Here is a 17183-nt window from a genome sequence, read left to right as displayed (position 1 = left end):
TTTTTTTTTTACAACCTTGATGGGCTGCCTGTAATTCTGCTGCCACCAATGAACTAATCACTGAACATGTTGTGCCCGTGGTGGCTCACCACGTTATATGATATGAGCTCAGTGGTTAATGAAAGGGCGAGCTTGTCTGGTGTGAGGATGAGGTAATTAGACCAGGACTTCTCCAGCCTCCTCTTTATTGAAAAGTAGGAGCTCTGAATAGACCACTTATTAAAAAAGCAATTTCCCTTCCTTTGCCAAATCTACTCTTTCTCATCCAGCCATTCTTTCCGAGGGGTCCTGGGTGGAGAGGGTGTGTGCTGGGGGGGAGATGGTTGTGTGTGTCGAGGGGGTGGTGGTGGTGAGAGAAGCCAACTGTATTAAAGCCCCATTGCCAGCAGTGAAGTTTCATAGTTATATTAAAAGAAGCCCAGGCAGCCTTGCTAAACCTCTCATCTTCTCTCTATATCCTCCCCCCCCCCTTCCTCCCCCTTGTACACACAAGTGCAGCCCTCTTTTGTAACCCATTAATGAAAAGTCGGAATATTAGAGCACTCAATTAGTTCCACTGGGCTTGAGTAAGTGATGTTTTAATTAAATTTGCCCAGTTTCTCAGCAAAGTATCATTAAACATGACTTTCCAACTCCCTCTCTGGAGCGTTGCTAAGTTTCTTAATCCCAGGAGTGCTGACCTCTTCCAGAGGTATGTCTGGTCAAGCATGTCTTACAGATCCAAGGGGCACTATTAAAGGGGGCTGCTGTTACCCAAGGAAAAAAAATTATCCTGTTCTCATTCCCTTTTTCCTTTATCCCTCCAGAAGGAGGGACACAACCCTTTGCCTTCAGGACCCGTGAGAGCCACAAGTGTAGAGGGCAGAACTATGGGAGGGCAGAAACAGGGAACAAAACAAAGGCTTTTCCCCAAAAAAGGTCTCCCTTTAAGCAGTGAAATGGAGAGCAAAAAAGTCTTTCCCCCCCAAAAAAGGTCTCTCTTTAGGAAATATCTTGCTTTGAAACTGGTTCCCTTCATGAGGCTTGGTTGGTTTTGCACAGGATGTTTTGGTCTGTGTTTCTGAAGGATCATGGAATAGTCCAGTGGTTTGGGTTGGGAAAGACTTTAAGGATCATCTCGTTCCAACCCCCTACATGATCCTTGTCTGCCTTGCTGTAGGATTTGGGTCCAGACCCATCCTGAGACACGTTATACCCGAAACACCTTATACCTTGAACCATATGGGATGCTCTGGAGAGGACAGTGAGAGGTGCATGGACTTTTCCTTGCTGTTGACTTGCTTATTTTGGAATTCCGTGCAAGGAATGGCTTTTCCCCGCCCCGGCAGTGCTGGCAGGGATCTCTCTGGAGGGGCTGAGCGTGCTGGAGACGGACTCTCCATATCAGGGAGATGTTTGCCCAGCTATCATCTGTCTGAGGAACTTCATGAGCTATCACATAACAGGTTATCAGAGCCCAGCACCCTCTTCATTTCTGCATCTCCGTTTTACAGGGTGGGGAAATTGAGACCCCAAAAGATTAAGTGACTCACTAAAGGTCACACACAGGCGTAGCAAAAGCACAGCCTTGCACCCTGGTCTCCTGTTGCAGAGACTGTGTTTACAAGCACTGACCATCCAGTCCCATCCAGTTCCTCCCAGTAAACATGATTCCAGTCGAATTCCAGAGTTTGTCTGACAGGCAAATTTAAATGTTAATACCGGTGTTTTTTTTTTTTTTTCTGCACCCTCGAGATGCGTAATAATTGGTATTTTTGGGACGAATATGTGAGCTTAAGACAGTTGCTGCATGGCAAAAAAAAAAAAAAGGAGACATAATGCATCCTTTAGGCAGCTTCTTTAGGGTTGTGTTTGCAGTGGAGAAATCCCATCACATGTTTACCAAGGTACAAACCAAACCTAGAAGATAACGTCCTGAGACGAGCCCTGGGCTCGATGTACAGATCGGTTTTCAGGGCCACCACTGGTATTAATTGCTGCAGGTTATGACAGGTAGGAATGCCCATGGAATGCTTTCTGGATTTTTCCCTCTTTGCAGGCTGACACTGGCTCAGCCAAAGTCTTTCTAAGGCCTGGAAATCAAAACTCTGGAAAACATTGCTTGCTGTTGTCCGTAAGTGTTTCCAGTTAATTGTTTATGTGGATGTGAAGCACATTAGGAATACTAAAGGGGGGAAAAACACTTCTAAGATTCTCAGTTTTAAGTAGAGTTGTGTTGTCTGTGCTTAAATGTTTGTATTTTAATACATATGTCCCTAAAATATGAGTGCCTGTATTTTTGAAGAAGGAAGGGTGGTGGAGAGGGAAAATTGTTCTGAAAAAAAACAAGTTGAGAACGGGCTCAGAAGTTTTTTTTTTTTTTTTTTAACAAGATAGAAGGAAAAAGAAGGGAAAGCTTCTAATCCAGCCAAAGGCATTGGCCAGTGCTAAGGGACAAGTCTGGTCTCCTGGTTGTGTGGGGACCGTGGCCGCTGTCCAAACAAACAGTAACACTCGGGCTGAGGGAATGACTAAGCCTATTTAAATCGGAGAGGGATCTGTGAGGAGGGGATGGGAGAAGGGTTTGATTCGTGGAGGAGCATCCCAAAACCCTTTCTGAAGCAGGGGCAGGCCTTTCCCTGGATGAGCTGGCTCCGGGGGGGGGGGGTGTTGGTGGCTCAACGCTCCCTCCTCTGCCGCAAACCATAGCGAATGGTCGGAAGCCTGGGAGCCGCAGCCCGGCCGTGACGACAGCGGAGCCATAACCCAGGAATTCCCACTGCTGCTGCCCAGACGAGAGCGTTGTCTGAAAACCACGGCCGGGGCCCCGTGACCCAGCTGGGAATGAATGGGAATCTGTCCTCGGCTAAAACACTGAGAAATTGTGTGTTGCAGCATGTCTGAGACTGATCATTACGGGGGCACTTAGTCTGAGCTTCGCAGCGAAACCATTGTTGGGAGGGAGGATTACATGTTGCATAGCAATGCTCTGCTGTGATCCCTGCTCCCCATGGCTCTTGTAAAGCCATTTGGGCAGCCAGTCCAGCAGCCCTATCTAATTTCCTCGGAGCAGCAAACGCCAGGAAAGATGGTTCTGTCTCGCTTTGTTTTCCTCGGTGTTTGGTGTTCTCACAGCGAGATCAATGGGAATGTGTGTCCCTAAGTCAAGCTAATTAGCTCAAAAAGCTTCATTCCCCTCCCAGACTACTCTGTTTGAGGCTACCGGACCAGGTGGTTGTTCAGAGGGGAGAGGGAGGACATAATTTCCGTGTGTGATGCTGTCCCTGACCCGCTAGTTGTCTTTGTTTGGCTTTGTTGTCATGGTGGAAGCTCTTTACAGCATATAACTCAAAGGATACTCCTTATTTCTTCTACTCCTGAGTTACAACTCTGCTGCTGTGTGGTAGCTGTGGAGTTTGGACCAGAGGGAGCATGAAATATTTTGTGCTTTGGATTTAATTTAATTCATTCTGCCTTGCATCTGTGAGAAAACAGAGGCATTCCAGGTGGCCATTGCCTTGGTGTGGATGAAATGAGTATTCAGTGGTGATGCCTTGTGTTCAGGAGAGATTCAGGTCTGTGTAGGATGGAAGTAAATCTGGCTCTGAGCCACGATAAGCCTTGAAAAGAAAGCAGGAACTACCTTATTATGAGGCACCTTCAACACAAAATTATAAGTTTATAATAAAATCTTATTCTGCCTCATCTCCCCAGGACTTTTTGGGTAATAAAAGCCGTTTTATTCTGTCCTGGAAGCCCCTCCAGGTTTGAAAGCATGCTCTAGACATCTCCTCATTTGTCCCAGGGCCCAGCCAGGAAAGCTTTCTCCAGCGCTGCTCCAAGCAACCTGCTGACTTGGATCAACCCTGCTCTGCTTCCTGAAGAAACGAGGTGGATTTAAGTGCCTGTGACAGGAGCTTGCAACAAGAGGAGGGAAGGTCTCTGTGGAAGCCGGGGAGCGAGACGAGAAGCGGGAGGGCTTTGCCAAGACTCCTTCTGGCTCGTGGGTGGTTTGGGGCCCGTGGGCAGCGGTTCCCCGTCAGGCGTCGCCTGCGGGAGCTGCGTCGTGACTGACAGCAGCAGGGGAGGCTGCTGGGCAGGAGGTTTTTCTAGGATTTTCACTCCTGCTGCCTCGTAACATTCTTGAGTCATTCCCCAGTCCTTCCAGGAGCGGGTTTATGGGGCGGTTGGGATGCCCCACGCTCGCCCAGTGGCCATATGAAAACCCACGCGCTGGATTTCATGAACCGGGGCATTCATGAGGACGGGGACAATGGGAACCTTTTATGCTTTGGGCCACCAGGGCATGACACCAAAGCTGTCCCAGCTTAACAAGGAGCTAGAAGTGAGTCAGGAAAAACCAGGCTATGATTCATTAGGGGCTTTGTTGGAGCCCAGATGAGGAGAATAAGTTCATCTGCCTAAATATGCACATTGATACCGTCTCAGAGACCCCCGGAGGGGCAGCTGGTGGTGAAGAGCGATGTTTTTCAGCAGCATTGTTTGAAGTGGTGTTATTTAGACACCTGAGTTCACCCCAGAGGGTGGGATTCTCACAGGTTGAAATGGCTGAACTGAGGTGCCTCTGTGTGAGCTGGGTCCCCAGGCTCTCGTTAGGGAGCAGAGATGTGGTGAGGACACTTGGTGGGAGCCTGGAGAGCTGTTCAGTGGAGCAGGTGCTGCCTCGCTGCAGGATCCTCTCCCTGCTCTGGCTCTGCTGAGTCAGATGGGAGTTCAGAGGTGTTCCTCAAGTGTAGGTGTTTAAAATGTTTGCCTCAGTGGCTGCTGTGATTCAAGTGCCTAAACCTACATGCTTATTCCTGACTCCATCCATCAGCTGCCAGTCCATCAGGATCTGGTTTTCCAACACGTGCTGTGCCCTGTCTACCGGCCCCATGTGGATGCCCTGGCAGCAATGCCAGCTCTCCCACAGAGCTTTGGAGAGAGGTGGCTCCTGACCAGAACAACCTTGTCTCCAGGTTCCTTTCCTGAATTTCCTGACCCTGTCCTGTTCAATCAGCTCTAAATCCAGGAGATTGTCCGCCAGCTGAGCCAATTCCCGTTGGTTCCTCACTTTCCCATCTCCTGTACAATGGTGGGCGTCTCCTTCTCCAGGTGGAGCAGATGCAAATGCTTCGAGGAGGGGGTGGAAGGGTTGAGAAAAGCCTGAGCTGATGAATGGCTGCAGTGTGCAGCCCTTCTCCGAGGATCTCAGCAATTTCTGCTGATGATCTGGGTGTGAAATCAGGTGGAGGAGCTTTGTTTCACATGAACTCAGCTCTCGCTTCTGGACAGGCAGTGAAATGTGACTTTTCATGAGGGACCGTGCGGGCGAGGGCTGGATTTTTTTCCCCCCTTCTCGGTGTTGAAACGTGTTCTGTACACTCTTGTCTGACATTGTGGGATTTCTTGTGGACTTGGCCAGACACTTTGGCACACAAGAGCGTGACAGCCCTTAACCAGGCCGGCCCAGCTGAGCGCTCTAAGCAGCAACACATCCCTCTCTGTAACCCCTCACTCGTTTGAATGCTACTGTGGATTACTGGGTTGCATTTGAAAAGGGCTTGGCTGTCACAGGAATGAAGTGTGACCACTGGCCGGGCTCTGCGATGCATATTGTCTTTCTAAAAATGTTTCTGGAATAGCAGGATTGGGCCAGGCCCCAATTCCGAGTCCATGACCTATTGCACATTTGCACATGGAGCTCAGCAGGATTCCTGCAGCCAAATCATTAAGAACCGGATGGTCAGGAAGTGGATTGGAGCCAGTCCTGTGCTGTCAGGAGGCCACAACGTGGGCAGATGCCACAATGGGCAGAGGGGGAGGTTGTTTTCTTCTTTGTCAAATACCACAGATGCCCAAAGGAAGGGCACTTCCAGCAGGACCTTGTTAGGAGCCAGCTCTGTAAAACAAACCCTTATTACCTGCTATTTTAGGGGGTGGTTGTACCTTGCCCATTTAAAGTCAAAATACAGCTTATTTTAGGGGGAAGGGAGAATCAGAACTATAAATATCAGTTTATAATCTGTGGACAGAAGGCAGGTTATCTGTGACTGTCCAGATCATGTGTCTGCTCTCATGGAACGATCCCAGGTGTAAATCCCAGGTGTAAATCCCTCTTTGTGGAAGGTGGGCTGCGACATTCCAATGCCATTCCTAAGGAGGTGGATGTGCTTTTGCGCCATGAAGTCTCTTTTTTGAAGCCTCATTTGAAAAGGATGGGATCCTCTGTTGGGCATCAGTCAGTTCATGGGTTTGGGGTCCTTTACAGCACCCAGGGGCTGTGACCACCTTTGCCTCTCTCCAAGATCAAGAACCATTGACTCTCTCCTTGTTTTCTCTTCCCTTCCCGATATTGCTTCTCCTCCCTGTGCTGCTTTTGCTGTTGAAAATAACCTTGTCTCTCTGTTCCCTCCATCTCATGTGTGAACACTGTGGTTCCACTGGCTCTGATCTTTCTTCTCTGTTCACATTTTGTGGTGCTCTGAAGAGAACCATTCCCATGCAAGCTCTCCCCAAGCAAGGTTTGGACATTTTGCTCCAGGGAGACTCCCCTTTCTTTTTGTTTTGGGAATAAATTAGACATACACATTTACTTTCAGATATTTTGAACAAATTATTTCTCTTTTTTGAGGGCCTTGAGAGATGAGTCTTATTCCTCATGACAACGCCCATTGCAAGAGCTGGAACTTTAAAATAAATAAAACCAATTCTTTAAGAAAGGATATGAAACTAAGCCTTGCACTCAATAGTCCTTTTGAACATGATGCTACAGTCTGGAATAATATCCTGGACACAGGTTGGAGTGGTGGAAGCTCCCTGGATGTTTTGGGAGCAGCTGCTTTTGTTGATGGTGATTCAGGCTGTTGTTCTCGAGGGTTTATATATTTTTATATATATATATTTATTTCAGCAACGTGAATGTTTTTCCTCAGTCACGAAGTGAGCTGTGTGGGATGTTAAGCCCAGTCACTGCTGGTGGGAACAGCACAGCTTAACCATGTTTTCACTGAACCTGTGCTGCAAATTGCTTGAGTTTAAGGTGGTTCCAGTGTGTTGTGGTGTGGAGAAGGTTCCTGCTACCCATGCTCATGTTCTGGAGCAGGTGACACCCACTAAACTGACTTCTTCCACTTTTACTACAGCTTATCTATGTGTTATTATTGGCATAGATAAATAAGTGTTAATATATATATTAATCTCTCAGTTGCATCACGGTTTCAGATCTGTGCCCACGTGATGAGTGGCAGGACTGGGCAACCTTTGTGCACCTTTCTAGTACCGTCAATTAGCCAATTAAGCAAAGTTCTGGCAGGTAAATGTCATATTCTGGAAATCGAGGACCCTTCTAGAACAAGTATTTCCTGGAGGATGATGATTTTTCTCTCCTCTTCCAGCAGATAGATTTCGAATTGTCATCGGCTTGGTGTGTTCCTGAAATGTCTTCTAGCAAATGGTTTTTTTTGTTTGGTGTCTTGATTTCTGAGGATGACTTTTCTCTCCTCTTCCAGCAGATAGATATTGAATTGTCATCGGCTTGGTGTGTTCCTGAAATGTCTTCTAGCAATGCGGTTGGTGTTTTGATTCCTTCCCCCATAACTGATTGTCTCTTGGGGCCCGTGTGTTGTCTGCAGGTCATCAAGGCCGGGGTGGAGACAACCTGCAAATGCCACGGCGTGTCCGGGTCCTGCACCGTCCGCACGTGCTGGAGGCAGCTCTCCCCGTTCCACGAGATCGGGAAGCAGCTGAAGCAGAAGTACGAGACGTCCCTCAAGGTGGGCAGCACCACCAACGAGGCCACGGGGGAAGGGGACATCTCCCCGCCCAAGAAGTCCATCCCCGGGCACAGCGATCAAATCCCAAGGACTACAGACCTCGTGTACATCGACGACTCCCCGAGTTTCTGCATGATGAGCCGGTACTCGCCGGGCACCTCGGGGAGGAAGTGTTACAAGGACAAGAACTGCGACAGCATCTGCTGCGGGCGGGGGCACAACACGCAGAGCCGGGTGGTGACGCGGCCGTGCCAGTGCCAGGTGAGGTGGTGCTGCTACGTGGAGTGCAAGCAGTGCACCCAGAGAGAGGAGGTTTACACCTGCAAGGACTGACGGGGGGGCCCGGCCGTCGTCACCCTCCCGCTGCCCGGCGGGGAACCCTCGGCGGCGGGAGAACCGCGCACGGAGACAAACAGGGTTTGACGGACCCTCTGGGATCTGAACGCTGTGTTGAGACATGAGCACTTTGTAGGGTACAGGTGACCCAGCTGTGTTGCTGTTTTGTTTTGGTTTATTTTTTTTTTTTTTTTTGTTTTTTTTTTTCGTTGGTGTTTTTTTTTTTTTTTTTTTTGGTGTTGTTTTCCTGTAGACTGAATTTCGATGAGGTCCAACCATGTGGAAATAAGTGCCTGTCCCACTGGGGTTAGACACCAGTGGACCTTCACCTTAGTCGTCCACGCAGTTTTGACGGATCGTTTTTCCTGGGAACATCTTGGTGGTTTTCACCAATCCTCCATGAACTCCCGGGCTGACAGATTCTCTTTGGCATAAATTATCCGTACTACTTTATTCCTGGAGCTTCTCTGGCTGCTTGCAGAGCTGAGCAGGTACAAAAAGAAAGATCTTTCCGGCGCGAAAAGTGATCGTTCGTCTCTCCTGAAACTGGAGAGAGGGGTGTTGGGCAATGATGGTTCCTGATGGTTCTTCCAGTGGAATTTCTGCACAGAGAGCAAACAAGGCTCTGATAAAGAGACCCACTGGGAGGGTCAGCTCTTTAGTGACAGCTCCACGTGCGTCGTCACCAAGCACAGCCCCAAAAACTCGTGGGTCCTCCACGCTGCAGACAGAAACGTATCCAAGAAAGAGGTTGGGAAGACAAGTAGAAAACCAGCCGTGCCTGTCCCCTCCAGTCCAACCACATATTCTTTATTTAAAACAATTCCTCCAAATGCAGGTTCTTTAGCACTATCTCTGTCTTAAACCTAATTATTATATATATATTTTTTTTTAAGAACCACTAGATACTTCGGTCTCATTTTTGTGCATGATTGATTTTTTTTTTCCCCTCTCCTCTTCCCACCTCTTGCCGACGGAATATTCGCCCTGTGGTAATTCCGCTTCAGGAATCTGGATCTGGAACTTTATATTTAGTCTTACGCCGGCTGAATTTTGGACGCGTGTTTTTGGAGGAGGACAAGAGAAATCCAAGTGCCTCTTGGAACCCAGGGCTGGCCTGCCTTGTACAGCAGCAGTTTGGGCCTGGATCAGACCTCTGGAGGAGTTGACTTTTCCTTTCCTAGGTCATCATTCCATTTTCTCCCAACCATGGCAGTGGTACATGACACAAGCTGTATGGAAACCCTACGACCTTAAGATTATTTTTTTTTTGGTTGGTTGGTTTTTTTGTTTGTTTTTTTTTTAACCACTAGCTCGAGAACTGTACTTTCAAAAAGGCAAACTCTTGGATTTGGAATAACCAACGGACACACAGTAAGTGGCCAGAGAAGGCAGGAATTTGACTGCAGTGGTAGATCAATCCCAGTGCTGTGAAACAGATGACAACCTTCAGCTTTTCTTGTTTTTTCCTTGGAAGAGGAGACTCACAATCCAGGACTTGATGCAACGATATTCTTCACTCATTATAAAAAAACGGATTGGAAGCAGCCAGTGGATGCCTCAACAAAGCTTCCTAAGGAAACAATGGAGTGTGGAGGGCGTTCAATTTGATTTTTGGTGGCAATTTTTCGTTGTCCAGCGGCAATTTCCATCAATTTTGTATAAGCCATTCAATCTTTTTCTCAAAAGAGGAATTTTTCCGCCATTAGTGGAAATCAGCAAGGAAAATGAGAGCAATTTTCCAAGATGGACCATTATTTTTCAAGGCCTTTTTCTCCTTATTTTTTTGTTTAGTTTCGTTATTTCCCCCCCCACACACACACAAACAGTAGCCACTAATTTAAGCTGTTCCTGTGCATCTACTGGGAGGAGAAAAGATCTGTTTTGCTTTTTCTTGGTAACAAATAACCTGCAGTTCCAGCCTGGCTCGTTGGCATCAAATAATCTTGATTTGGGGGCACGGGGAGGGACGGGGGGTGTTCATGGCACCGTGCAAAGTGAAGTGAACTGGCTCTTTTTGGCCGTTTTCTTATTTGCTGTACAATTCTGGAGGTTTTGGGTAGCGCCGGAGGAGGAGGAGGAGGAGGGATCCACGCACGGTGGAATTTCCGCCTTCCACCTCGCAGGAAGGTCTCCCAGTTTTTGGGAGGGGAGAGGGATGCAGTGCTTTGAAAGTCACCCACGAGCAGTTTTATCTAATGGTTTAAAAAATAAACGGACTAGAAACTTGTAATTCAGCGTGCACATGTGTATATGTATATATATATTTATATATACACACATGCCGACACATAAATATATATATATATATATATAAATATTGAACATTTATTTATTGTAAAGCCCTTCAGAAGGACCTTCTTATGGTTTCATTGTGGTATTATGTTAAATTCTCTTTCTCCCTCTGTCTCTCTCTCTGTCTCTCACACGTATGTGCAAACCCACTGTTACATTTTTATGTGTGTTCTAGGTTCGCTCTTCCCCTCCTAAAGTTGTTAAAGCTGGGCCCAAAACCTCCTCAAGACACGAGGAATTTTGGGGTCTGAATTCCTATTTCTGGCTCCATCCTTTTTATTAAAAAAAAAAAAAAAAAGGCAAAAAAAAAGTCCTTAATTAAAGGATGGGCTGCAACTTATGTGCATTATTATTGTTATTATTAATTAATTATTATTATTATTATTATTATTGTTATATTTAAACCCTGGGCCTCATTTTCCCTCTTTTCACTGGTGTCTCTGTCTCCATTGACCTTGGCTGGAGTAAATCCACGTTGCACTGGTGTGAGAGGAGAATGAGTCCCTAGGACAGGAGAGAGGGTGGTGGTGGCATAAATATCCTTGGAGGGAAAATGCTGGAGTGGGATGGGATAGGGAAGCTCGGTGTGTTTGGTGTGGGGGAGAGAGAGAGAGAGAGCTGGGTGGGAAATGAGGCAAGATTGTCAAAGCTTGACTAGAAGAAAGCAGCAAAGAGTGAATGAACTACTGAGTGAAAGAGCTCTTCTGTGTGTTAGAACTCAGCACTGAAGCCTGGATGCTTTCTGTAAGTATTTACAAAAAAAAAAAAAAAGCAGGAAAAAAAAAAGACCAAAAAAAAAAATAGAAAAAAAAAATAACGCGAAACCACCACAAAAAAAAAAAACCAAAACCAAAACCCAACAAAATTGTATTTATGTTAATGTTGTTATATTACCTGTTGTATATTGTAAATAGCGAGGTTTATTCTCCTGTGGTTAAAAAAAAAAAAGAAAAAAAAAAATTATAAATGACTAAAACAGTAGCGAGGCACATGTGTTAAATGTATAGGCAGTGTATAAAATATACTAACAACTCTGAAATCAGGAGAACTTTGTCTTCTTGGCCTTTTGACCTAGGGTGGTAAAAAAAACATTATGTGGGTTATTTTTTCTTCTCCCTCCCCCCAGCCCCAACCCTGCACCACGTTGGGTGTGTTTAGGGCAGGGGGTTGTTTAATTCCGGCGTTTTCCAATGTTTTGCCTTATCCTCGAGGAAAGAATGGAGGGAAAGGGGTGGGTGGGGGGGAGAAAAGCCTTGTTTTGGAAAAATCCCGTAGGGAGGAGACAAGAGAAGATGTAAAACCCCCTCGGAACCCTCCCGAGTGCTCGGCGGGTTTGCTGGGGGTCAGCGAGGTGTGTGGGAGTTGAAGGAACTCCTGGAGGAGCAGCTCCTGCTTGTGCTGCTCCTGTAAAAGAGACACAGAATCCTCATCAAACATTGGGGAGCATCCTGGAAAACCTTCTTTTTATTCCAGCTGGGATTCAACTGGATTTTTCCAGAGAGGTGATTCCACCCCACCCCCCTCACCCCCACCAGTGCAATTCAGTGGAATTGCTCCTTTTGTTTTTTTTTTTTTTTTTTTGTAAACTACTCCGAGCGTGGATTTGGGTCCCTGGTGTTATTTCATAGATATATACAAAAAAAAAAAAGAAAAAAAAAGTGCAAAGCAACTTTTCCCCCTTTTTCTTGCCCCCCAGAGAAACAGGTTTTTGCTCAGATGTAACTGGAGAAAGGAACAGGCGGGTGGAGGGGACGTCTCTGACCCCCTTCCACCCCCTGTCCCCCCAAAAAGTGTTGGTTCTCCTCAGCTGATCCAGCAAGACTTGTGAGATCAGTTTTTGGGGGTGGGGGAGGGTGGGTGGGGGGGGGTGCAACCATTATTTATATAACTTTTTTATTAATTTTTTTTTTTTAAAAGAGAATTTAGCTGACGGAAGAATATTTTTATTGAATAGTGCGTTTAGTTATGTCAGAAATATAAAAAAAAAAAGAAATATATAATATTTTTGTAAACAAGGCAAACTGAAAACGTTTGTTGTTTTATATTAGAATTTTCTATTAAAAGAAATAAAAACCCACGGAAATAATTGTTGCACCCGTCATCTGTTTTTTTTAACAAGCTTCTGTTCTGTGTGACTGACTCATATATGTGGAGACATGCAAAACAAGTCCTAAACATTACATTCTCGTTGTCTTCCAGTTACCAAAAACCTGGTGAAACAGGCAGTGTTTAGTCAAAGGGGCTCTTTTTTAATTGCTATTAATATTATTACTAGTATCAACACTGAAAATGAGTCGTTTGTAATTCAAATATAAAACCAATCTACCCCAAATTTTCAGGTTTTCCCCTTTTTTCAGTTGAGCATCCTGGTTTTGAGGTGGGTCTGGATGAAGAAAAGCCAAACCCTATTGACAATAACCAGGTATTTACCACTGATCTCAGTTGACCTGAGAAAAATGATCCTTAAAAAAGGAAAATTTGGGGGGGAAAAGAAATAATAAATAATAATCTGAGTTAAATGAAGAGGACCAAATTCCAGGCTTGATCCAACACAAGCAGTTTTAACCTGTTCGAATGGGTGTAAAATTGGGGAGCTGGGAATGATCCCAGGAAGCCTTTGGAAGCAGGGAGTGAGTTATGGACCCTCTTGTTTTCAAAGGACCTTTTGGGATTGCTGCTTCGGAGACCTGAGCAGGGGCAAAATAACATCTGAGGGTTTTTTTCTGCTGGCAACCAGCTCATTCCCAGGTCTGGAATTCCTTCGTTAATCATTTCTCAGCTGCCCTCGTTTAGCAAACACGGCTTGGCCGTGGTGGGCTTGGATGAGACCCCGGATGGAAGGACAGATTTCTCAAGGCTACTTTCATGGAGTAGATGCTGCTTAAGATGATTTTCTGGTGGATTATGGTGCCTGTGAAAAATTCCTCAGTTGATGCTGCAGGAAAAATTGGGTCTGTTCTGTTCCCGACGGAACAGGTGCAGTAAAGCTCCTCGTTCCCGGTTTATCCAGCTCCGGGGGCACATCTGCTGGCTTGGGCTTGGCTTCCATGCCCAGCTCATCCCAGCTTTCCCTTTCCAGGGCACTAACTAGGTGATGACTTTCTGGAGAGCAGTGTTTTCCTGCAGGAGATGCAAGGCCTTTCTGGACCATGCTGTTTGTGTAACTTGAAGGAGGCTCAGTATGGCACTGCAGAAATCCATGGAAATCATGGAATGCTTTGGCTTGGAAGGGATCTTAAAGATCATCATCCAGTTCCTGGTTGAATCTGGTCAACCCCCTGAAATCTGTTCATTACTAAAGCAGCCAAGCTTAGGGCCGTGGGTATTATCACTGAATAGCTTTTATTTCTCCTTTTTCCCTGAGCGATGTCGGATTTGACCAAATTATTTACAAGTTCCAGGAAACAGAATATTTTTAAATATTTCTGAACAGGATATTTCTTTGTGGGCGGGGAGGAAAAGCAGATGGACGTTGGCAGAACAGTTTGGCATCGGGATGGGCTTCCTGTAACTACATTTCTTCAGGTGTAGGTTCAGACACAGAAAATTTCGGCTGTCAGGGGAAATATCGGAATTCGGTGGTTTTTCTCAGTTGTTGCTGAATGTTTCCAGAAGTGGGAAAAATTAGCAGCATTAGCAAAGGTGACCCAAAAGGACAGGAGGTTCCTCCCTTGTCAAGTGCTTCCTTCATCGCAGGGTTGCTCAGGAATGTTGGGAAAGATGCTGCCGTTGCCTTTGCGATGGACCCGGAATCTTCTCTCCTTAAATAAGGAGTTCTCGCTTTGCCATCACTGTAGGTCTCTCTAGAAGGTCTTTTGACCCGTGTTGAGCTGCAGGTTTCTCCCTGCTGACAATAGAAGGGGATAAAGACACGGACACCCAGGTTAACAGAGGCAGGGGTGAATTCAGGATTAATCAAAATCTGTGGATAATCCCTCCAGCTCCCCTTGGACCCATTTGAAAGCAGCAACACCAAAAGTAGCACAGGAATTTCCCTTGTTCCACCCCAGTCTCCAAAGATGTCCCTTGAGACACGAATGTAAAGTCTAGGATTTGTTTTGCACACCTGGGATGGCATTTCCTTTTAAAGGGAGGTGGGAATACTAACATGAAGGATTAGTATTTTTCTCGTTTTTCTTTGTTTTGTTTTGTTTTGTTTTTTTTTTCCAATGTCTTATGGGAGCCTAAGTTATTTTTCTCTACCTCATATGTACAGCTTGTAGGTATAAATCTGATTCTGAGTGACTGTGGAGAATGTATTTAAGTTATTTAACATCTTTGTATAACATAAAAGAAAAAAAAAAAGCCAGAACAAATGAAACAATAAATGTATTTTAAATTATACTTGAAGCGTGCTCCTCTTTCTTCACGTCTGTTGGAGAAGGTCTGTGTGCAGTGGTTGTGGGAGACCCTGTGCCTCCTTCAGCCTTATTCCTGACCTTGAACTTGTCCTCGAAGCCTGATTTAATTCTCCAAAGACCATAAAGCCTTGTAGGGTGGCAGGAGTGTTGTAGCGGTGCCATGAGCTGGAGAACTGTCTCCACACCCATTTTACATGAGGAAAGAGTGACTTGTCCACAGAAAGGCCGAAAGCCCCAGATTCCTGCTTTTTCCTCCCCCCAGACCTTCTGCTCTCCCTGTGAAACAGCTCAGAAAGTAGGATCTGATTTGGGATTGTTGGAGAGTGCTCTGATTTGGGCCAGCAGTGCAAAGCTAAACGAGCTCAGGAGGCTGAGGGGCTCCACCAGCTTCCCATGGAATTGCATAATCATCATACTTCTCTGGAGGAGTCATGATACCTTGGCAGAGTGGCACTGTCACAATGTGACTGCAAAGGGACTCTGATCAAATAACTGGCCAAAGCTTGGAACAGGTTGGATGTGGCCAAATTTAGTCTGGATCAATGACAACAATTAAAAAAATTGTCATTATCTCAGGCTGCACATTGTCTTTCTTGATCAAATGTCCTTTTGTTCTTCACAGTGGGCCCCTGGAGCTGTTCAGGACCTAAAAGTCGTGGCAGCTGAGCTTTAAATAACCAGAGCCTGGCAGCCTTGGTGCTGTGCCCACTGCCCTGGGGAGCCTGTTCAGTGCCCAACCACCCTCTGAGGGAAGAGTCTTTTCCCTGGTATCCAACCTAACCCTGCCCTGACAGTTCCCAGGTGCTGCTTTTCCACGTGCGTGAGGAGAAAGTTCAGGAATCACCCAGCAGCCACCTGAGGTCCAGCTGCTCAAGATCCATCTCCAGGCATCCTTCTCGTCTCCCTTGGGGGTCAAATAATCACGTTAACACAAAGAACCTTCCTGAGGTGGGGTAAGGAATGTCACATCACCAGCAGTGCCAGCTCAGCTAGCAGGAGGCAACTGCCCACCCTGCAGTCACTTCATGCCTCTCACACACATGTCCAGGGACTTCTTACCAACTGTTTGACACCCTGTAGAGGCAACTGAGTGTGGTCCAAGTGATTCAAACAAGCAGAGAGACAACCCAGTTTGTGTGTCAGGCTGACCTGGGCATGAGATGGAAACACTGAGCTTGGAAAGAGCTTTAGCCCCAGCTGTCCTTTCAGTGCACCCCTGATAAACTGCTCCACAACCCAGGTTAGACCATTAAACAAGGGTTGCTGTGCTCTTGGTGGTGTGCTGGGGGACCTTCTAGTGGAAGGTGTCCCTGCCCACGGCAGGGGGGTTGGAATGGGATGATCTTTAAGGTCCCTTCCAACCCAAACCATTCTGTGATTCTATTCCTTTGAAAACTGGCTTGTGTCTCCAAAGTGCTTCCCCAATTCCAACTCTCTCCTTCCCATGCATTCAAAATCCTTGCATTTATTTGCCTTCCACTGTCATATCCTGCTGTGGTGCAGCAATCACATCCAGGCTTTTAACCAACCTTTGAGGAGATGGTTCCTTTCCACAGAATCAGCACTGTCCATCCTCAAACTGAGGTGATGGATCTCTATCCAGGATCATGCTGATGCTGGATCTCTATCCAGGATCATGCTGATGCTGGGATGGTATCACACTCTTTTGCTCCTCACAGCTTCTTATTCACCCAAGGAGATGTTGCTAAATCGGTGAAAAGCTGCACAATAAATGCACCTCCTGCTTTTGCTCTGCTTTGTGCCTTCTTCTGACGAGGAAAAATGAACCAGGCAAATGCTCTGGCCGATGTTTGGTTTTCACAGACTCATGGAATGGTTTGGGTTGGAAGGGACCTTAAAGATCATCCCATTCCAACCCCCTGCCATGGGCAGGGGCACCTTCCACTAGAGCAGGTTGCTCACCTTTAAAGCAAGAAGAGCAGATTGGGGATGGGAGGTGGATCTACCTCTGGTTTATTCCCACCAAACCCTTCAGTGCTGCTCCCTGAGTCCTCCAGCCTCCCAGCTGACCTCTCATTACACTTCCTGGAATCGGGGAATGAGAAATCTCAGGCTGGAAACCTCCCAGCCAGCCCGGCCGGCCCCTTAAGGAGCTGCTAATGGGAGTCGTAAAGCCGCAGTAGCCGGGGATGGAGCAGCGTTTTGACAGCTGTTCCCGCAGAGGAAGTGGGTGAAACGGGAATGCATTGTAAGAATTTGGGATTAGAAACAGTGTCGAACGAGAGATTTCACCTCCAGAAAAATAAAACGGGTTTCTCTCCCCCTTCTCTCCCGTTGCTTCCCTCGGTGTCGCTGCTGCGTGGTGTCATCCTGCAGCTGTGGGTGTGATGAGCACTAAGTAAAATCCAATAAAAAATAGAGGTGCCTTTAGTTTAGGAATAAATAATTACTTGCCTGAACCTCTTACAGGCTTCCA

General features: G+C 46.5%; 1 protein-coding gene across 1 annotated transcript; it reads left to right on the top strand.

Annotated features, from left to right (window-relative positions):
• The first annotated feature begins 7532 nt into the window (after window positions 1–7532).
• Window positions 7533–8260, top strand: LOC114002347 (protein Wnt-9a). Its single transcript, XM_039389115.1, has one exon. It carries the CDS (start codon window positions 7533–7535, stop codon window positions 8085–8087), a length of 555 nt encoding a protein of 184 aa, XP_039245049.1. The 3' UTR covers window positions 8088–8260.
• Window positions 8261–17183: the final 8923 nt, after the last annotated feature.

The sequence above is a fragment of the Pipra filicauda genome, unplaced genomic scaffold, assembly GCF_003945595.2.
Source record: "Pipra filicauda isolate LSUMZ 115617 unplaced genomic scaffold, ASM394559v2 scaffold709_size287848_pilon, whole genome shotgun sequence".
Classification (NCBI taxonomy): Eukaryota; Metazoa; Chordata; class Aves; order Passeriformes; family Pipridae; genus Pipra; species Pipra filicauda.
Note: the sequence above shows the minus strand (reverse complement) of the source record. Positions and strands in the feature narration are given on the sequence as shown.